The sequence below is a fragment of the Bos mutus genome, chromosome 17 (genome assembly GCF_027580195.1).
Source record: "Bos mutus isolate GX-2022 chromosome 17, NWIPB_WYAK_1.1, whole genome shotgun sequence".
Taxonomy (NCBI): domain Eukaryota; kingdom Metazoa; phylum Chordata; class Mammalia; order Artiodactyla; family Bovidae; genus Bos; species Bos mutus.
The window spans coordinates 18,991,036-19,011,705 of NC_091633.1; the positions used below are offsets into that span (position 1 = coordinate 18,991,036).

General features: G+C 48.4%; 1 protein-coding gene and 1 pseudogene across 7 annotated transcripts in view; one reads left to right on the forward strand and one right to left on the reverse strand.

Annotated features, from left to right (window-relative positions):
* MORN3 (MORN repeat containing 3) overlaps nt 1-19,917 on the reverse strand; it is a 27,199-nt gene extending 7,282 nt beyond the window's left edge. The window contains exons 1-7 of one of the 7 annotated variants that reach the window (XM_070386206.1): nt 15,821-19,917; nt 13,405-13,560; nt 10,658-10,815; nt 8,918-9,077; nt 5,801-5,884; nt 4,989-5,267; nt 4,678-4,814 (exon numbers count right to left, since the gene is read on the reverse strand). In XM_070386206.1, the coding sequence (XP_070242307.1) occupies nt 5,038-5,267; nt 5,801-5,884; nt 8,918-9,077; nt 10,658-10,815; nt 13,405-13,560; nt 15,821-16,154 (1,122 nt within the window). In that variant the 5' untranslated portion in view covers nt 16,155-19,917 and the 3' untranslated portion in view covers nt 4,678-4,814; nt 4,989-5,037. Of the gene's footprint in view, nt 1-4,677; nt 4,815-4,988; nt 5,495-5,800; nt 5,885-6,166; nt 6,352-8,917; nt 9,078-10,657; nt 10,816-13,404; nt 13,561-15,820 lie in introns of those variants that run through there. The other 6 variants (XM_070386208.1, XM_070386209.1, XM_070386207.1 and 3 more) reach the window with 6 other exon arrangements.
* Nucleotides 441-4,941, forward strand: LOC138991508 (6-pyruvoyl tetrahydrobiopterin synthase pseudogene; annotated as a pseudogene).
* Nucleotides 19,918-20,670: the final 753 nt, after the last annotated feature.

Consider the following 20,670-nt stretch of genomic DNA (forward strand, 5'->3'; position numbering starts at 1 on the left):
TTGCATGAGCAGTAACTGAAATGTCTATGTAGGCAGCTCTTATCATTCACAGTTGTTCTGTTTTATAGTTACAGGACACTGAATTGATTGAATGCTGAACCACTGCTCCTAAGAGAAAGGGGTTAGGTTCCTGCGAGCATCTGGTCACTTTTTTTTTTTTTTTTAGTTTTTTTGTTGCTGTTGATATGGACCATTTTTTAAGTCTTTATTGAATTTGTTACAGTACTGCTTCTGTTTTGGTGTTTTGGCCAGGCAGTATGTGGGATCTTAGCTCCCCACCAGGGATCGAACCTGCATCCCCTGTGGGCATTGAAAGGCAAAGTCCTAACTACTGGACCACCAGGGAACTCGCTGCCTGTTTCTTTCTAAAGACACCTTACTTAAAAGATATTTTTTAAAGATACCTTAATAACATTGAACTTATGCATTATCACAACAGCATGTCACTTATTTGTAACACACACGTATGTTCCCCGTAAGGCATGTCACTCTTCCTGTGTTCCGAACACTATAGACAGTGCTTCGTTGCTACCCTTGGGGGTCATTTTAAATAGTGAAATCGAGTGTCCCGCCTCCTTCAGCGCGACCCACCGCCTCCACAGGTGGGGTGCGCCCTCCACAGGTGGTGGGGACAGGGCTGTGGAGCCCCGGGCAAATCTCTTAGTAATGAAGAAAACTTGAAATTATTTGGGAAGTGCAACAACCCAAATGGCCATGGGCACAATTACAAAGTTGTGGTGACAGTACATGGAGAGGTTGATCCTGTTACAGGAATGGTCATGAATTTGACTGACCTCAAAAAGTATATGGAGGAGGCAATCATGAAGCCCCTTGATCATAAGAATCTGGATCTAGATGTGCCATATTTTGCAGACATTGTAAGCACAACAGAAAATGTAGCTGTATATATCTGGGAAAACCTCCAGAAATTTCTTCCTGTGGGAGTTCTTTATAAAGTAAAAGTATATGAAACCGACAGTAATATTGTAGTCTATAAAGGAGAATAACTCTTAGAGATTAATTTCCATCCATATTTGAAGAAGATCTTTATCCCCTTGAACAATTAAGAAGTCATCACCTTACTGTTGCACTTCCACATTGTGTTCTGGAGTCATTGTGAGTGAGTCCTGTTCTAGACTCAAATCTAATTTAAAACCAAGTTTGTAATGTATTCTGAGTATCATTTAAAGAGTCTTTCATCTGTAGATTAAAATCACTTCAGCAAAAAAAAATAAATAGTGAAATCACCAACTTTTAAAAGCCCCCAAAATATGAGGGCTTTTAAAACCCTCTGCCCCTCGTCTCTCTCTCCTCTCCAAGTGGAGGTGGGTGGTGGCAGGGGGGATGTGTCGGCAGCCCCCCGACAGGTGACCAGGCGCCACTGGGCGCATTTCTACCATGGCTATGCGCCACTACTGACTCTGGGACAACTGGGAAGGCCTGTGGGGAAGGTGGCTCAGGGGGCCCCATCGTCCCCTCATCCCCAGTCGCTAAATAGGCTATGAAAAGGATAGATGTTTACATCATGAGCTGAAACTAAGGCAGAGGGTCACCTTGTTTGACCTCAGCAAGCAGACAGATTTGCAGATACCAAAACTGAATAGTGAGGATGACAATATGTGTTTCCCTCTGAACCATATGCGTTAGTTGCAGATTTCCTTCTAAAATCAAGCACATTCCTCTACATAAGCATAGTTCAGTGCTCAAATTCAGGAAATTTGACATTGATGCGATACTGTTATCTGATACAACATTGTCAATTTTGCTCTTATCGCCATCATGTCCTTTCTTGCAGTGATTTTTCCGTCCGGGATCATGCGTTGCAATGAGTTGTCATATCCCTTTGGTCGCCTTTACAACATTGCTTCTGTTTTATGTTTTGGTTTTTCGTCCCTGAGGCATGTGGGATCTTAGCTCCCCGACCAGGTGTTGAACCTGCACCCCCTGCAGTAGAAGGTGAAGTCTCAACCACTGGATGGTCAAGGAAGTCCCTCTTTAGTCATCTTTAATTTGGAACAGCCTTTCTTTGTCCTCTTTAATAACATTTTTGAAGAGTTTAAGCCAGTGGTTTTGTAGAATGCAACCTCCATCTAGTTTCTCTGGTATTTACTCATTTTTATGATCAGGTTGTGCATTTTGGCAGGAATTTTATCTCCATTTTGCAGATGACAAGAAATTGCTGTCTAAAGAGGGTAAGTAATGGGCAGAATTCAAACCTGGAAGTAAGTCTGGCTTGGAGCCTAGACACTCCCAGAAATCTTACATCGGCTGATTCTGACATTGCTGAAGAAACTGGAAGACCCAGCAGTGGCATTACTGGCCTGCCTTCTTGCAGAGCCTCAATGAACAGGAGCTGAGTTGCAGCTCCTTCTTCCCAGGAAATGAATTTGCCACAGCCTCCACCACTCCCTATTGTATAACTCCAGCCCAGCTTCCTATGTTATTTGTCTGGCCCCAGAGGGCCTTTGAGTTTGAGAGCCCTGTTCTGTCCCATAACCCTGACATAGAAAGTGGTTTTACAAAAACAAAGTGCTCTGACCGAATGAAGTGAGAGTTCTTGGAGGAAAGCATGGGCTTCCAAGCTGACTCAGTAGGTAAAGAATCTGCAAGAGGAGGGCATGACAGCCCACTCCAGTATCCTTTCCTGGAGAATCCTATGGACAGAGGAGCCCGGCCGGCTACAGTCCATGGGGTTGCAACGAGTCGGACACGACTGAAGCAACTTAGCACGCGTGCACATGTGTGGCCTTCCTTAAGCTCTTGTCCTTCTGAATAAACTTGGACGTGGCCAACAGCAACTTGGTGGGCTGAGTGGGGAAGGGAGCCCTTCTTTTTGCTATTGCAGCTTCTAGCCTCCGTCCTGTATCACATGTACCAAGACCCACCCCCTGTTCTGTCCCCAGATGGCCCTCTGACTGGGACTGAGGAGGGTGGAGCAGATACCCCTGTGTGAAAAATCACTGGCTCCCCAGAGAAAACCTGGGCATCTTCTTCCATCCTTCTCTGAGATTCTTACCTCCCTGCTTCTGCAGAGACCTGTGGTCTGGGTGGAGTTTTTCCTGAGTGTTTGGTTTTCTTTTCTTAACTTGGCTGAACTCAGGAATCATCAGATTGGCTTGTAAAAGGAGGATTTCCAATCTATTGGAATCTGCCCTACTGTGGATTCCATTTTAAGTTGGTCTGGGTATGTCTCTGCAATCTTTTTGCCTTGAAAATGCCAATTCCTAACCACTGGACCTGCAGGGAATTCCCTGGAATCTCTCTGTAACTAACACTCCAGGTACTCAAATGCAGGCAACTTGTGAGGGAAACATGGACGGTTAAAAGAACAGTCTTTAATTTCAATTTGATGTTTTGAATAGGTAATATGTTCATAGGTTCCAAATAACAGCAATGAAAAATTGCTGCTGCTCCCCTGTTTCCAGGTTCCCAATTCTCCACAAAGATAATCACAGTTACCAGTATATTTTGATCCCATCTAGAGATTTTATACATAAACAAGAACACACCCTACTTCTTCTTAAAAAAGTCTATACACATTGCTACTGTTCTCACCTCCACTTCTCAACTGAGCAGACAGGCCTAAGTTTAAGCACAGGCACTTTCTAATTTGGTGACTTGTGAGCCTCCCTGAACTTCAGTTTCTTCTAAAATGACATGAATAATAGCAGGACATCTCATAGGTCATTGAGGGATCACGAGAGAGCACTCGTGTAAAGCTGTCAGCACTGGGCCTGGCAGTGAGTGGCTCTGTATCTGGTTAATGGGGTGCCCAGAGGCAACCAGGCTCAGCTTCCCAGCCTCAGAGGTACCGACTGAGAACCCTGCTGTGGATTAGGCCACCTGGTTAGGGTTCTGATGGCAGAGAGAATCTCAGTAACATCAGTGAACGCTTTTGTGAGCCCTTTACTATGTGGTGGGCATTTGCCAAGGGCTTTATGAACACTGATATTTCAGGGTTCTTTCATGGTTTTATACCAGTGAGGTTGGGTTGAATTCTGTGGAGTGTTTATATTATAACATGTTCAGCAGGTTCCCAACCTCTACCCACTGGGTACCAGTAAGACTCTCCCTGCCAGTTGTGAAAACCAAAAGCGTCTCTAGACTTGGCCAGATGTCCCAGGGAAGGAAGGGGAGCAGAATCACCCTCAGATTAGAACCACACCTTATTCTATTCTTCCAGTACCATATTAACTCTGGATGGTAAGTACTATTATTGTCCCAGACTACGAGAGGAAACCTGGAGAACAGAGAGGGTGGGTGACATACACAAGAACACACAGCTAAGAAATCAGTGCTGGGATTCACATTCTGCAGCAGTCTGAGTGCAGAACTCCTATTCATAAACATTATGTAAGAGTTGCTCTTATCTTGCAGGAATGTTGTGCAAAATTTTGCAAAGCCTTTCGTGGATATCTGTTTACAACTCACCTCAATAACCTCATGTTATCTGTTGTTTTTATATCTGCCAGAAGATCATCACAACACCCCCACCCCCACCCCCATGAGATCTCTGAGGTTCCCATTTTACAGACAGGGCAACTGAGGTCACTTGCTTAGGTTCACAAAGCCAATAAGTCAGAGGTTCTGTGCCCCAGCTGCACACTAGAGTCAAGCTGGGGAACTTCCGGAAGGCCCAGGCCTCATCCTAGACAGATGAGGCTCTCTGGGTGTGGAATCTGGGCGTTCTTAGCTTTTACATCTCCCACGGGATTCCAAGGTTGGGAGCTCCTATGTTAGGGTGAGAAGCCAGGTCACGTTTCAATGCCGAATCTAAGTGACGAGTGGAGCCTGATGCAGGCTCTGTCTCATTTCTGGAATGAGACAGAGATCAGTTATCTCACCAGAGACCTGGCAGCACCACCCCACTTTGCCCCAAGGGAAGTCCATGTGGCCCATGCGGACATTTCACTTCTCCACCTGAAATCCTTCCCGAGGGACCCTGCACACACACCGCCCCCCCCCCCCGCCCCGCCACCGCCACCCACCTTAGGCACCCGGCTCTTGCCACCAGGGTCCTCCTTTATTCTGGTGCACTCAGAGATGAGGTCCAAGAAAAAAGGCAGTAACAAGAGGGTCCCCAAGGCCAGCAGGGGAGAGAAGCACTGGCCTCCTCCTGGGAAGGAATGAGCCAGTGCTGGAAGGAGTAAGGTGCCTTCTGAAGGTGCCAAGGGTGTGTCCCCACTTGCTCCTCACACAGGAGCTGCACCGGTCCGAGCAGTTGGGTGACTCCGGTTTGAATTCCTCCTGAAGCGCTGGTGTTCTCTCTGCAAGGGCGAGGAGTGCTGGGAGCTGGCGTTTCAAAGATGCTGTACCAGTGCTCTCTCCTCGACCCCACTTATACCCACCAGGAGGGACTGCATGGAACAAGGCCCCACAGGACAGATGGGCAAGTAGAGGGCCGGGGCAAACATCGGTACTCAAGGGCACTCGGGTGAGCAGACCACTGAGTCCAATCCCATAAGGCCACAGTGGGAGGATCTGGGCAGGACGTCTATAGGGAAAAGAGGGTGGGTGTGTGCTTGTTCGTTGGCCACACCAGGTAGCATGCGGGATCTTAGCTCCCCAACCAGGAATTGAACCTGTGCCCCCTGCATTGGGAGCACAGGTTCTTATTTACGCACAGAACCACCACAGAGGTCCCAAGGAAAAGAGATTCCAAGAAAAGGAAGCAAAAACGACCAGCAGGACTTTGGAGGCAAAGTCCTGTGTGGTCCTGCCCCTGATCCCTCCTGGTCAGAGAAGAGCCCAGGAGCTGCCCAGACCACATCAGAGGGTGGCTGGTATGCCCGCCTCTCACCTGGCATCAATCTCCTTCTTCTTTTGTCTTCTTGAACATGGCCAAGGCTTCCTCCAACACACCGTCGGGATCTAGAATTTTGACCTGGACGGAAGTAACAGGGGTTGGTCTGGGGAGTGTGGAGAAGACCCAGGCTGTCAGCCTTTGAGACACTGCCTGCCCTGTGGGGGTGCTGCCAGCCTTGGGGGTGCTGCCTGCTTTGTGGGGGTACTGCCAGTCTCCCTGGGGATGCCCTGACTGAAAACAAAACCTTGTAGGTTTCCTGACTGGGCTGGGCTCAGTTAGGTTGGGTGTGGCTGGCGGGGGGCTGCTGTTTCCTGTCTGTAGGTTGGGTGTAGTCCCAGGATCCTGCAGAGAGCTGCCCACCTCAGGAATGGGGAACTGGGTGGGCTGGGGGGCCTCGTCGCGGCCGAAGTCAATCATTGTGCCACACTTGGCCACGTCGTCCACCCAGAAGCCTTCAAACAGCTGACCATGGTCCAGGTGGAAGAAACGCCCCGACCCATTCTTCACACCTCTCTGCCAGTTGCCTTCATAGCGGTTCCCATTCTCTGGGGGGAAAGACAGAGGGTCATGGGTGCTGGCCCACCACATTCCCCCCCTGGCTGGACTTTCTGCCACTCGGCAAGCTAGACATCATGCCCACCAGAAAGCCATAGAGCCCCGGGGTGCCAGTGGTTTCAGACCTGGTTCACATATCACCTCACCTCAACTACCTACTTGAACTTAGATAAGCGACACCGTTTCCTGCCTGTAAAAAAATATAGCTAATGATACTAACAGGCAGTGCTTTTCCAGCATTTACTCTGTGCCAATTCCATGCTGCTTCTGACCTCACTTCTCACAAAAACAGTTCTGTGAAGGATAAAGGATTCCACTTTATACATGAAACTTGAAAAGCTCCAGAAATTTGATTGATTTACTTAAGGTCACAGAACTAGGAAGGGTTTCAAACCAAATCCTGTTCATCCCAGGAGACCCTGCTCTTAACTGGGAATCAATTCCACTTCCTATCGGATGGTGGTGATGCTGTAAAAATAATAATGATAAATCTAACATGTCTCAGCTCAGACACTTATGAGCTGTGTGACCCTGAGCAAGTCATGCAGCCATTTTGTCTCGTTTCCTCATTTGTAAAATGACCAGAGTAGCACCTCCCTCATTAAATTATTGTAAAGATTAAATGAATCTGTACACATAAAGGACTTAGAAAAGTACTGGATAAACTCCAGATCAGAGATCAACAAACCTTTTCTGCAAAGTAGCAGATAGGATTTTCGGCACTGTGGGTCTCTGCCACAGATGGTCACCTCTGCCACTGGACAATACATAAGTGAATGAGCACATCTGTGTGCCAACAAAACTTTATTTACAAAAACATGTTCGGGACTGGATTTGGCCCATAGTTTGCTGAGCTCTGCTATACAAGTATGTACTGATACTGAGCGCCTACTATTTATTCTATGTCATGCTAAGCATTTTACAAATATAAACCTCACTTAATCTTCACAATAACTTTGGGTAAGCTTTATTTTCCCCTTACTTTACAGTTGAGAAAACTGAAGCATAGGGAGTTTAAAGAGGTTAATTGCCCAAGGTCCCACAACTAGTAAGAGCTGGTTCCAAACTCCAAGCCTTAGAAAGCCTGCGCTGGGCCACAGCGGGCGCTCACTAAATGCCTGCTATTAGTAGGAGGTACGCACTAAAATCAGGAATGGGAGCAGGGTGCAGGGAGGATTAAGAATGACAGAGTGGCTGCCTTAACCCTCCCCAGTTTTCAGGAGCCTAGGTTCTGGTTTGTGTCCTCACCAAGAGTATCTATTGCACAGCAGGCACTGGGGAAACAGTGGGGAACAAAACAGACACAGTCCCAGTCCTTCTGCAGGTCACAGTCTGGAGGGACAATGATGCTAAATTTATGGATTCTAGGTGAGTGATAATACCATCATGGTTATCTGGGTCATGAAGATCTTTTCTGTATAGTTCTTCTGTGTAGTCTTGCCACCTCTTCTTAATCTCTTCTGCTTCTGTTAGATGCATACCATTTCTGTCCTTTATTGAGCCCATCTTTGCATGAAATGTTCCCTTGGTATTTCTAATTTTCTTGAAGAGATCGCTAGTCTTTCCCATTCTATTGTTTTCCTCTATTTCTTTGCACTGTTCACTTAGGAAGGCTTTCTTTTCTCTCCTTGCTATTCTTTCAAACTCTGCATTCAGATGAGTGTATCTTTCCTTTTCTCCTTTGCCTTTTGCTTCTCTTCTTTTCTCAGCTATTTGTAAGGCCTTATCAGACAACCATTTTGCCTTTTTGCATTTCTTTTTCTTGGGGATGGTTTTAATCACCGCCTTCTATACAATGTTACCAACCACCGTCCATAGTTGTTCAGGCACTCTGTCTTTCAAATCTAATTCCTTGAAACTATTTGTCACTTTCACTGTATAATCGTAAGTGGTTTTCCCTACTTTCTTCAATTTAAGTCTGAATTTTGCATGAAGGGGTTCATGATCTGAGCCACAGTCAGCTTCCGGTACAGAATTGTAGTGTGGATATAATGAGCTCAGGGCTGCCTAAGTGTGGGCTATGATTGGGGCACCCCACTCCACTACTCTTGCCTGGAAAATCCCATGGATGGAGGAGCCTGGTAGGCTGCAGTCCATGGGGTCGCTAAGAGTCGGACATGACTGAGCGACTTCACTTTCACTTTTCACTTTCATGCATTGGAGAAGGAAATGGCAACCACTCCAGTGTTCTTGCCTGGAGAATCCCAGGGACGGGGGAGCCTGGTGGGCTGCCGTCTATGGGGGTCGCATAGAGTGGGACACGACTGAAGCGACTTAGCAGTAGCAGTATGATTACTATGGACCAAAAGACAAAGTCTTAATTCTTTATATTTATCGCTAGATACCCCTTTTAGAGTATAAACTCCCCGAGGGCAGGGACCAGGTCTTGTCTCCTGTCGTTCACCTTAACCCCCCATCCCCAGCAGCGCTATGCGGGGGCGTGGCCCGATGGGCGTGGCCAAGGCCCGGCCGTGCAGGGCCCCGGATGACTGTGCCTTGAGGGGGTGGCCGAGTGGGCGTGGCCAGCAGGCCTTTGGGACGGGGCTGGACACTCACTCAGGCGCAACATGCCCTCCCCTTCTGGCTTGTCATTACGCCACTGGCCCTCGTAGATGTCTCCGTTGCTGTAGTACATGCGGCCCCACCCGCTGCGCTGGTTGCCACACCAGTCACCCTCATAATACTCCTTGGGTCCGAAAAACTGGATCCCATAGCCCTGAAAGCACGAAGATGTCCTTGTTCACGGCGCCCCACAGCACTGGGAACACCCACCATCCTCCCTGGTACCCAAAACACCTAGGCTTCTTCCCTCCTTCCTCCGCAAGCCCTACATCCAAGCTGACGGTCCTGTTTTGTAAAATCTCCCAGGCCTTCCATTTTCCGCTACCCTGTGCTACTGCCTTCCTTCGGCCCACCATCATTTCGCCCCTTCTCACTGATCTTCCTCCTCCACTCTCCCGTTCTCCCTCTCATCCCATGCATCTGCCATATGACTGCTGGGAGGATCTTTTACATGGCCTGTCTGATCATGTTAATTCTGTCTTACCAACTCTGATTTGACCCTATTAAAAGTCGCAGATGCCTGGCAATGAGATCAAAGCTATGGACTTTCTCCCCAGAAAAATGAACATGAACACTTATCATGCCACCGCAGATAGTCACCATGGGGTCCCCACAGATCAAACCTGAAGGGGCTGGCTTATGCATCCCAAGGCTACTTCTCAAAAATCCTGATCCCCCACATAACCTTCAAGGCCCCCTCCTACCCCTCCTCTCTCTGCCATCCCTGTGGGTAGACACACCTTGCTGTTTAATATTTCCTTCCTTTAACAACTTCTGCAGCCTTTGCTACTTCCCCTCCTCCTTTTTTACTCCCTAACACCTTGCATCTTATGGTGTCACCTTCTACAGGAAGCCTGCCCTGAATTCTCAGTGAACTTCCATTGGACTTTCTGTGAAAACCTCAATCCTAGCACCGTATTATACAATGTAAATTATTTATTTGGGGATCTTTGTCTCCCACTGGCCAAGAAACATTTTGAGAGCAGAGATCATGAAATCCTGGGGCAATTAACTTGCCAGCAGTGTGACCCCAGGTGAGGCACTTCACCTGCTGCACCCTTCTGAGCATGTCTCCTCATCAGTGAGAGGAAAATAATAATGATGATGATGACGATGTTGATGTGGAGTTCTACAATATATCCTATTCCAGGGTCATAACAGCAGTTGTTCAATAGCAGTGCTGTATGATTATCTGTCTCCATGACCTGTGGTGAGGAGTCAGGTGTTTATGGGTTGGGGGCATGCCTCTGGCTGCCCTCTAGCCCTCAGGACCTTCTTCTCTTGGCAAAGGGTGTAGTGTCTGCTTTCTTTCTTGCTCTCACTTTTCCACCCGCCCCCCACCTCTTATCCAGTCCCAACAGAAGGGGTATTCTCAGAAAGGGATGCCAGGGGAAAAGAAAGCCAGGAAATGAGTTGGGGAGGTGGGGGAGGAGATTTTGCCCCTCAGAGGCTGGCTGGCTTCTTGTAGCCACAGGGTTTCATGGGCTCCTCCCTGGGCCCTCTCCTGCTTCCTGTTTCTGGTTTTTGTTCTGAGAAGTCTTGATGGTTCCCCCACCCCTTCCTTCTCCCACCCACGCAGAACCCTGTTCTCTTCCCCTAGATCCCCCTCCCTTTTTTCCCAGGCCTCTCTGACTGCTCCCCCTACACACACACACACACACACACACACACACACACACACACAGGCTTCTTTCAGCCTGGCCCACACCCCAGAGCATGATGGGAACCACTCACACATTTCTTATCGCCTTTCCACCAGCCTGAGTAGGCTCTCTTGTACTTTCCGGTCTCTTGGTCAGGAAGGCTGAGGGTGCCATAGCCATCTCGCTTCCCAGACTTCCAGTCCCCCTCATAGATGGCTCCATTCTTCTTCCAGACCTGTGTTCCTTTCCCTGGTGATACAAAGATGGGCCAACACTGCAAACATGGCCTTCATGGGGCCGGTGTGGGGAGACAGGTGCTCTGTCTGCCTGGGCCTCAGGCATCTGGACTGGACAGTTCTCAAGGACTGAGAGGGGTATCTACCTCGTACGTAGACCACCCTCTCCCTAGCATCCAGAGAAACTCCAAGAGAGGTCTATTTCTACCGTGCTTTGCCCTGACGCCAAACCCATAGAGCAAACACCAAGCAGAAATTTTCCCCTTTGGTGTTTGAGCTTCATCTTTTAATAATACTGAGTGTATATACCAGATGGTCAGGATTTCTGGAGAATGTTCTGCATATTTCTTCAGTTCTCCTGATTATACATGGAGACCCACCTCCTCCTATTATACTCCAACCCCTTCTGTGTCCTCCACTCCCATTTTCCATTCTGCCCTCCAGTTCCTGGTGGCCCTGTCGTTCCTGGAACCCACCAGATATGCTTCCGCTTCAAGGCTTTTGTACCTGCTTCTCCTCTGGCCTGGAAAACTCTTCCCCAAATATTCACTCACTCCCTACCTCCTGCAAGTCTTTACTCAAAAATCATTTTCTCATTGACCATCTCACTTAAAATTATTTAATATAAGCTTCTGGACTTCCCTGCTGGTCCAAAGGCTAAGACTCTTCGCTCCCAATGCTGGGGACCCAGGTTCCATCCCTGGTCAGGGACCTAGATCCCGCATATGCTGTAACAATGATTGAAGATCCTGCATGCTGCACCTAAGACCTAGCTCAGCCAAATAAATAAATATTGAAAAAAATTAATATAAGCTACTTTTAACCCCTTACCCTGTTCTATTTCTTTCCACATCCCTTGTCAACTCCTACTGCTACTGCTAAGTCGCTTCAGTCGTGTCTGACTCTCTGTGACCCCATAGACGGAAGCCCACTAGGCTCCCCCGCCCCTAGGATTCTCCAGGCAAGAACACTGGAGTGGGTTGCCATTTCCAACTCCTAACATAATAGATCATTCATTTATTTATCATGTATTGTCTACTGTCTGTGTCTTCCAGGAGAATGTACACTTCACAAGGGCACAGACTGGTCTGTTCTGTTCACTGCTCTATTTCCAGCACAGAAGAACAGTGCCTGGCATGTTGGAGGTGACCAATATTTGTTAAACAAAGGGATGAATACAATAAGTGGGAAGTACCTCTGTGTGCCAACTTGTGTCTCAGTCCTTGGTAGCTCAGGAACAAACCCAGCTTTTTGATCTAGTGCAAGTAACTTAACTCTCTGGGCCTCAGGTTCCTCATCTGTAAAATGGGTACAAGAAGATCTCATGGGGTTGTTCTGGACACTAAATTTATTAATATATGTATAATACTTAGGACAATGCCTGAAAATAGAAAAGATGCTATCATTGATGTTTGCCCTTGAGGCAGGATCCAGTTACACTGTAGGGGATGAATAGTTGTTTATACCAGCCTGCAAGGTCATATCACAGGTAGGGCAGCCAAGTTCAGACAATGGGAAATGACTTACCCAAAGTCACACAGCCTCTCAGTAATAGAGCCAGGCTTAGAACTCCAGCATCCTGACTCTTAGTCCAGGGCTCTGTCCACACCACAGGCTTCCCACAAAGACTGAAACACACAGGCAGTCATCCTTAACTACACAAAGAGCTCCAGGCAGCTGCGTAAAACCTGGTCTTTAAGTCAGTGCTGAGGGTGGGTGTTGTGTTATGAGCAGGGTGGGTTCAACTTTTGGGGGTTTCTTGGACAAGGAAAGTCTGAATAATGTCCTGTGCTGTGCTCAGCCCTCAGAGAACATTCAAGAAGTTCCCCTTCTGCACAGATCCTTGGCTACATATTTGATAGATGGTATCTCTTATCTTAACAGATATGTATTATTCCAATTTTACAGATGAGGAGACTGAGGCTCAGAGTGGTGTAGTAGACCTCTCAAGGTCACAGTTGATGGAGCTGAGATTGACCCAGGTTTATGGACTCAAGCTTAACGCAGGAAGACAGGAGAGAAGAGTGGCCAAGAGCCAAGAATCTGGAATTGCAAGACTAGACGGAGAAGCCATAACACCTTTTTTTAATAAAAACTTTGTTTTTCTGTTTTTCTTTCTTCAGGGCTCAGTTTGTGTCACAAGGAGTCCATACTCCACCCTGGGAGCCCCAGCTATTGAGGGGTGGAGATGTGGTGGGAGATATTCTATTTCGCCCCCTGCTGGTTTGAAGGACTGAGCTTAAAGACCAGAATCCCAGTTGCAAGGTGGTTTCTGGAGGCCACATTTTCCTCCTGCTAGCCAGCTCCATGCTTAGTGCAGTTGCAGAGGGTAGAGAATGAGCTGATGTCCTGGGAGTCCCAGCTGAGGCTGTGGCTGGTGTCTAAAGACAGCTTTGTTCCCTGTTGGCCCCTCTGCTCACCTGAAGCCAGGGTTGAGTTGGATTTCAGAGCCCCAGCATGAGGATGCCCCTGGCTGGTCCTAGTCAGTATTCACCTCTCGGTGATATATCTTATGTCCCCAGTGAGCTCTGCAAGCTGCTTCCTTGGCCCCAGGGGTCCACCGTGGCCCAGACCCCACACTCACCCCTGAGCCCCCACTTACCGTGTTTCACGTTGTCCTTCCACTCGCCCACGTAGTGGTCGCCATTGACAGCGAACACCTGGTGCCTCAGTCCATTCTTCTGGGCCTTCTGGTCCCACTCCTTCCACAGGGGCTCCGACTTTTGTGGGCACTTGAAGATAGGCATGTTGGCTGCTTCTGTGGGGCCAAAGGGTTAGGAACATCAGGGGTTCAGTTTGCTCCAAGGAATGCTGGGACCCTGGGACTTCCTGGAAAGACACTTGTCTGAGGTCAGGTGGGGTGAGTCATGTGTGTTCTGAATGCCCGGGGCAGATGAGCAGCCCTTGCGGGGGATTCTTTTGTGCTGGACTGATGTTCGGATGTCTCCTCCCTTGCCTCCCTAAGGGCCTCTTGGGGCGGGGAACCTGATGGCACAATTGCTTGGGATGGAACCCAGGGAAACCAGTAGATCAGAGGGGTTTGTGATGACATCAGGAAGAAGCTGCCCTGGGGAGAGGGTGAAAGTCACATTAATAGCCAGTATGACCAATCAGGGGCTTCCCTGGTGGCTCAGATGGTAAAGAATGTGCCTGCAATGTGGGAGACCTGAGTTCCATCCCTGGGTTGGGAAGGTCCCCTGGAGAGGGGAATGGCAACACACCCTGGTGTTCTTGCCTGGTGAATTCCATGGACAGAGGAGCCTGATGAGCTACAGTCCATGGGGTTGCAAAGGACATAACTGAACAACTAACCTTCATTCACTCATGACCAATCAGAGTGGATGCTGGAGTGGTGAGCACTGGGACCCACTACAGGGGAGTTGGGACCTAGCCAGGCCACCCTTGTCTGGGTGGGCAGACAGCCCTGTGGCACAGCCCCCAGGGACATCCCATTACCACCACTGGTTCAGCATCTAGCACTTTAGGCCCCAGGTCCTGCCTCTGGTGGAAAAGCACAGGGGCTGGCTTTGCAGGGGTTTGTGAGCTGTCAGGAGAGCCCATCAACTAACGATACTGTCTCTAGGATGACCACATGTCCCGGTTTCCCTGGGACTGAGGGGTTTCCTAGGACATTGAACTTTCAGAGCTAGAACTGGGACAGCTCCAGACACACCAGGACGATTGATCATCCTGCTACCTCTGACCTCTGCCCTCTGCTTGGGTACTCTTCCTGTCTGCTTGGTTAGGTTTTTTCCATCAGACAAGGGCTCTCCTACCCTCCCTGCCCAGTGCAGAGAACTATTTAACCATCAGCAGGCAGAGTTATTGACCAATGAGTATGACCCCAAGGCTGAGCAGGTTTCAGGAGATCATGGTGTTCCAGGCATCCACCCATTCAGGGCCAGCATCACAGATGTTCAACCTGAATAGCTGCATAGGACCTAGTCCTTAGAAAGGTATGTGCTTGGTCTTGGCTCTGCTGTCACTTTTTAAAAATTCCTAATACTTCCTGAGCCAGGGCCTCATTTTCATTCTGTACTGGGCCCTGTCCATCAAGGAGTTCCCTGTAGGGACACAGCAGGGACCTTCAGGAATCTGACTAAGCTGGCCAACTGTACTGGCTAGTATGTATTTTGACAATCATGCCCAGGAATTGGGAAAGGCACTCAAAGCAAGGAAAACAGCCAGGGCATGAACTGGGCAGAGGGAAACAGTCTCAGGTCCTAAATTTAATGTTTTTCTTTTTTTTTTCCCTCCCATTGGCGTGTACCATGAGTACTGTGATTAATCTTATTTTTTTTTTTTTAATATATATTTGGCCATGTGGGATCTTAATTCCCTGACCAGGATCGAACCCATGCTCTTTGCATTAGAAGCTTCGAGTCTTAACCACTGGACCATCAGGGCAGTCCATGATTAGTCTTTATATTGAAATTAATTCACTTTAAAAGTCAATACTTTTATCCAAGAAAGAGATTTTATGATCATTTCTTAAGCCTTAGCTAGATACTGGGGCTTACAGTTGAGACTGGAAAATGTTAAGAAAGGTGTTAATGTCACATTAGCCTCAAGCTGACACTTTCTCCTTGGCTTACTCAGAATTGTAAGAGAATCCAAAATCTAATAACTTCCTTACATCATTGGATGATTACCCTTCATCAGTGTAACATATCCTCTGTCCTAACTTTCAAGAACTTAGATTCTACCCTAGAGGAGGCTGTAGTCTTAATACATAGAGTTTCTGATTAGAAAAGAAAGCTTTGGGGAATTCCCCGGTAGTCCAATGGTTAGGAAATAGGCGCTTTCACTGCCGGGGCACTGGTGGGCTCCCTGGTCAGATTCCGCAAGCCGTGCAGCGTGGCCAGGAAAAAAGTTTTACAGCGCGGTATGCGGGCTCTGCTCGGGTTGTTTTGATACTAAGTAACAATAATTACCACCAGGGAAGGTGGAACGAGAGGGGCTCAGACGGCTGAAGGTTAGGCGCTCGCCCCCTCCCCGTCACACCTGCGACCGCTCACCTGCGCTCTCCTGGGGGGCGGAGTCTGGATCTGGAGTCCCTGGCAAACAGCGATGGGGTCGCCGCCCGCAGCCTCCAGCTTCTATCGCTGCCTGCGGTTCATGCTCTGGCGTCCAGAGCCCGGCCGGGGTCGTTATGGCAACGCGGGGCCTCTGCAAAGCCAACCGGCAGGGCCCGCCCCTTCCTGCTGAGACTGAACTCGCGGGCCCGCGGATGGGGAAGACTGCAAACCCTCCCGCGACGAGGAAGGACGTCTTTGGGCCCGTGGAGGTCGAGTGCCAGTTCGTGCACAGGCCTGGTGCCAAAGGCAGGTGGGCGAGCCCGGGAGACCTCATATCCCGGAGCTTGGGCACGGTGTGCCTGGGAGGTTCGCCTTTCCTCCTGCCCCGGGTTGCCCTTGGCAAATACCACGCCCGAACCTGGCAGAAAAGGATTACAAGCTTTTTTGCCTAATTGAAAAAACAAAGGGACAGATTTGAAGGACAGATCAACATTACACCTGCTCTTCGTTGTATGGTGGTCTACTAGACTCCTCTGAGCAGCAGAAGGAAACTATAAATAGCCCCTTCACCCTGCAAGATGCATCCGGTTTAGGTATACACAAGTCGGTCCAAGTCATTCCTTGCTCACTTCCTTATGGTGGCTCCCCTGGTCACTCAGAGTAAAAGCCATAGTGACTATAGTCGCTTCAACGCCCTGTGTCATCTGCCTGCCTCCCTCCCTTCTCTCTGAACTTGTCCCCTACTCTGTGTGCCCAAACCCACTCTGCTCTAACCTCACACTTACTTTTTTACTGTTCCTGGAAAATGCTAGGCATGTTCTTGTCTCAGGGCCTTTGCCTCTTCTGTCTCCTCTGCCAGGCAGGCCATATCTTCCTCCAGAAAGCAGCCTGGCTCACTCCCTGCTCTCCAGGGTTTTATTCAAACATCATCTCAGCGTGGCGGAGAAGGCAATGGCACCCCACTCCAGTACTCTTGCCTGGAAAATGCCATAGACGGAGGGGCCTGGTGGGCTGCAGTCCATGGGGTCGCTAGGAGTCGGACACGAGTGAGCAACTTCACTTTCACTTTTCACTTTCATGCATTGGAGAAGGAAATGGCAACCCACTCCAGTGTTCTTGCCTGGAGAATCCCAGGGACCGGGGAGCCTGGTGGGCTGCCGTCTATGGGGTCACACAGAGTCGGACACGACTGAAGCGACTTAGCAGCAGCAGCAACAGCAGCAGCATCTCAACGTGGAGTTTCTGGATCATCCTGTATTTATCTATCTATCTATATATTGTTGTGGTTGTTCAGTCACCAAGTTGTGTCTGACTCTTACATTTTGGCTGTGCTGAGTCTTCGTTATGGTTCTCAAACTTAGCTGCCCTACAAGTCGGATCTTAGTTCGTCCAGGAGTCAAACCTGAGTCCCCTTCACTGGAAGGTGGATTCTTAACAACTGGTCCACCAGAGAAGTCCCTGAACCACCCTATTTAAAACTGGAATCTCCATATATACTTTCTGACTTATTTTCCTCCTTCCCACTCTCATCCTGTTTTATGTTCTCGTTAGCCACACGCATGAACACACACACACACACACGCACGCAAACACTACTTATTATCTGTCTCTTTGAAGGCAAATTTTCTTTCAATTTTTTTTTTAATTTATATATTTATTTATTGGCTGTGCTTGCTCTTTATTGCTGCAAAGGCTTTTCTTTAGTTGCAGTGATCATGGATTACTCTCTAGATGTGGTGCTCAGGCGTCTTATCGTGGTGACTTCTCTTGTTGAGGAGCACGGGCTCTAGGGGTGTAGACTTCAGTAGCTGCAGCACATGGGCTAAGTAGTTGCAGTTCCTGGGCTCTAGAGCACAGGCTCAATAGTTGTGGCACATAGGCTCAGTTGCTATGTGTCATGTGGGATTTTCCAGGACCAGGCATTGAACCCATGTCTCCTGCATTGGCAGGTGGATTCTTTACCACTAAGTCACCAGGGAAGCCCTCTTTCAACTTCTAAGTGAAAAATTTCAAAAACACAGAAAAACTTAATAGTTAACAGTAATAGTACAATGAATACCTGTTATACCCTCTGCCTGTACTGGACAGCTATTGTCATATTGCCATATTGAAACTGAGTTCCCCTAATAACCCAGTTTCCCAAGTTTGTGATTAATCTTTCTATCGGAAACTTTATTCCTTATCCTATCCTGGCCCTGTTCCCCTCAGGATTGGGGATCATCAAGAAAAGGGGGAATTGAAATCAAGCAGGAACTTGTGAGGTCTTCCCAGTACAAAAGCCCCTCCGTGCCCCTCTTTACTCATTTGCAGGAAAAAGGCTGTAGTCTCCTGGGCTTTCCCCCAGGGAGAATAGGCGTAAGCAGCTAATGATGAGAACAAAAGAGACACTGGACTCCTAGTTCCTTCTGAAGGGATATAGATAACATCTGACACATATCTTTGAATTGTTCAGCAGAAATTAAGACCTCCCACCCTCCTCCAGGTGAAGGCTGGTGATGACATGCTGTCCTCTGGCATGTAGAGCCAGACTGGTTGGAACCACCAGAAGGCTGATGATTGACATTCCTGAAACATCACTCTGTTAACTCCACACGTGAGCACTCATCTTAGGACCCCTTTTCCTAAAAGCTTTCCCCTGAAAACCATCAGAGAGTTTGAGTCTTTTGAACGTGAGCTGCCCGTTCTCCTTGCTTGTGTGCATGTATGCTCAATCGTGTCTGACTCTTTGCTGCCCCCATGGACTGCAGCCCACCAGGCTCCTCTGGTGAGCTACAGAATGGAGTGAGTTGTGCTCTTCTCCAGGGGATCTTCCTGACCCAGGGATTGAACCTGGGTCTCCTGCATTGGCAGGCAGATTCTTTACCATTGAGTTCCTTGATAGCTCAGTTGGTAAAGAATCCACCTGCAATGCAGGAGACCCTGGTTCGATTCCTAGGTTGGGAAGATCCACTGGAGAAGGGAAAGGCTACCCACTCCAGTATTCTGGCCTGGAGAATTCCATGGACTGTATAGTCCATGGGGTCGCAAAGTGTCTAACATGGCTGAGCAACTTTCACTTTCACCCTTGCAAATAAACTCTTGCTGCTGCTGCTGCTAAGTCGCTTCAATAAACTCTTACTTTGCTGCAAATTCCCACTGTGAGTTGGTTTGCTGTGCCCATGCTCGGTAACAATATGTGCAGGCAGAGAAGTTTTTGTATTTCTTCTCTGGTCTTCCTGGGACCTAGAGGAAATTCCTGACACCTAGTAGTTGCTTAATAATTTGTCGAATGAATGAATGATGTGCTTTTAGGGACTCCTGGTCTGGGAATCCTTGGTCCTTAGGTTGAAGATTCCTACTCAAGAGGAAACAGAAACTGCATGCAATGTTGGGGAAGTAGGATCCTGCTCAAGAATATGCTTGCCCCCGCTCCAGGGGATCTTCCCGACCCAGGGATCAAACCCTTGTCTATTGCATCTTCTGCATTGCAGGCGGATTCTTTACCCACTGAGCCACTGGGAAGCCTGGACATAGGTATACTTATGGCTGATTCATGTTGACATGGCAGAAACCAACACAACATTGTAAAGCAATTATCCTCCAATTAAAAACAAATTTTAAAAAATTTTGTAAATAATAAAAGAAAGAAAAGCTTAAAAATTTTTTTTCTTAAAAGAGAATGGTTCCATTTCATGGTTCCACCTCAGTTCCAATCACTCACAGAAATTAATTGGCTCTTTCCAAATTCCCATCCCAAATTCATGATTGGCTCATCTAAGATCCAGAGTCTGCCCAGGGCCAGTCAGGCTGTAGGTGTAGATGCTGTAGTTCTCTTTAAGACATTCTCTTCTCCTCCTCAGGTACTTGGCCAGCTGTCCCAGAGGTTCTCTCCTGGTGCAAACAACCCCTGTGCTGTGGCTTTGTCCAGGGCTGCCCCGCCATCAGCTGAGTGGTACCTCTGTGGTCTAGTTTTCTCTCTCCCAAGGTCAGGCCAAGACACAGCTTCAAGCCTCAGTCCCATCCCTGCAAGAAACCCTTTCACAACCGCTAATCACACCCTGGCTCAGGGGAAGCAAGGACTGTCCCCTAGAGAAGAAACTGGAGTAGGTTAATGTTGTTTCTTTCAATAATTTATTTATTTGGTTGGTTGGTTCTTGTTGTGGGGAGGAGTCCCTCTCACCTCCGACTACACAGGAGAACTCCCTTCACCTCAAGCTGTAAATAAGGCCCTTAAGAGGAGCCCAAGCTATTCAAGACTGACTACCTTTTTTGTTTGTTTTGGCCACGCCACACGTAGCATGTGGGATCTTATTTCCCTCAATAGGGATGGCACATGCGCCCTATGTCTTCGTAGCTGCACTGGGGTTTTACTCTAGTTGCAGCAAGCAGGGGCCACTCTTTGTTGATGTGCTAGGGGTTCTCACTGCAGTGGTTTCTTTTGTTGCGGAGCACAGGCTCTAGGTGCACGGGCTTCAGTAGTTGGAGCACACAGGCTCAGTACTTGTGACTCATGGGCTCTAGAGTATGGGCTCAGCAGCTGCAGCACGCAGACTCAGTAGCTGCAGCTTTGGGCTCTAGACAGTAGGCTCAGTAGTTGTGGGGCACAGGCTTAGTTGCTCCATGGTATGTGGCATCTTCCCGGGCCGGGGATAGAACCTGTGTCCCCTGCATTGGCAGGTGGATTCTTATCCACTGTACCACTAGAGAAGCCCTGTAGGTTAACATTTATCTGCCTCTGAAGGCAATCTGGATCGGCAGGTTACAAATCTATAGCATTATTCTCCTTGTGGAGTCAGAATGTGGTAGCATTATTCACAAACTCCTAAGTGGATGCTACAGACCGGCCACTCCTTAATACTGAAGTGCCAGGA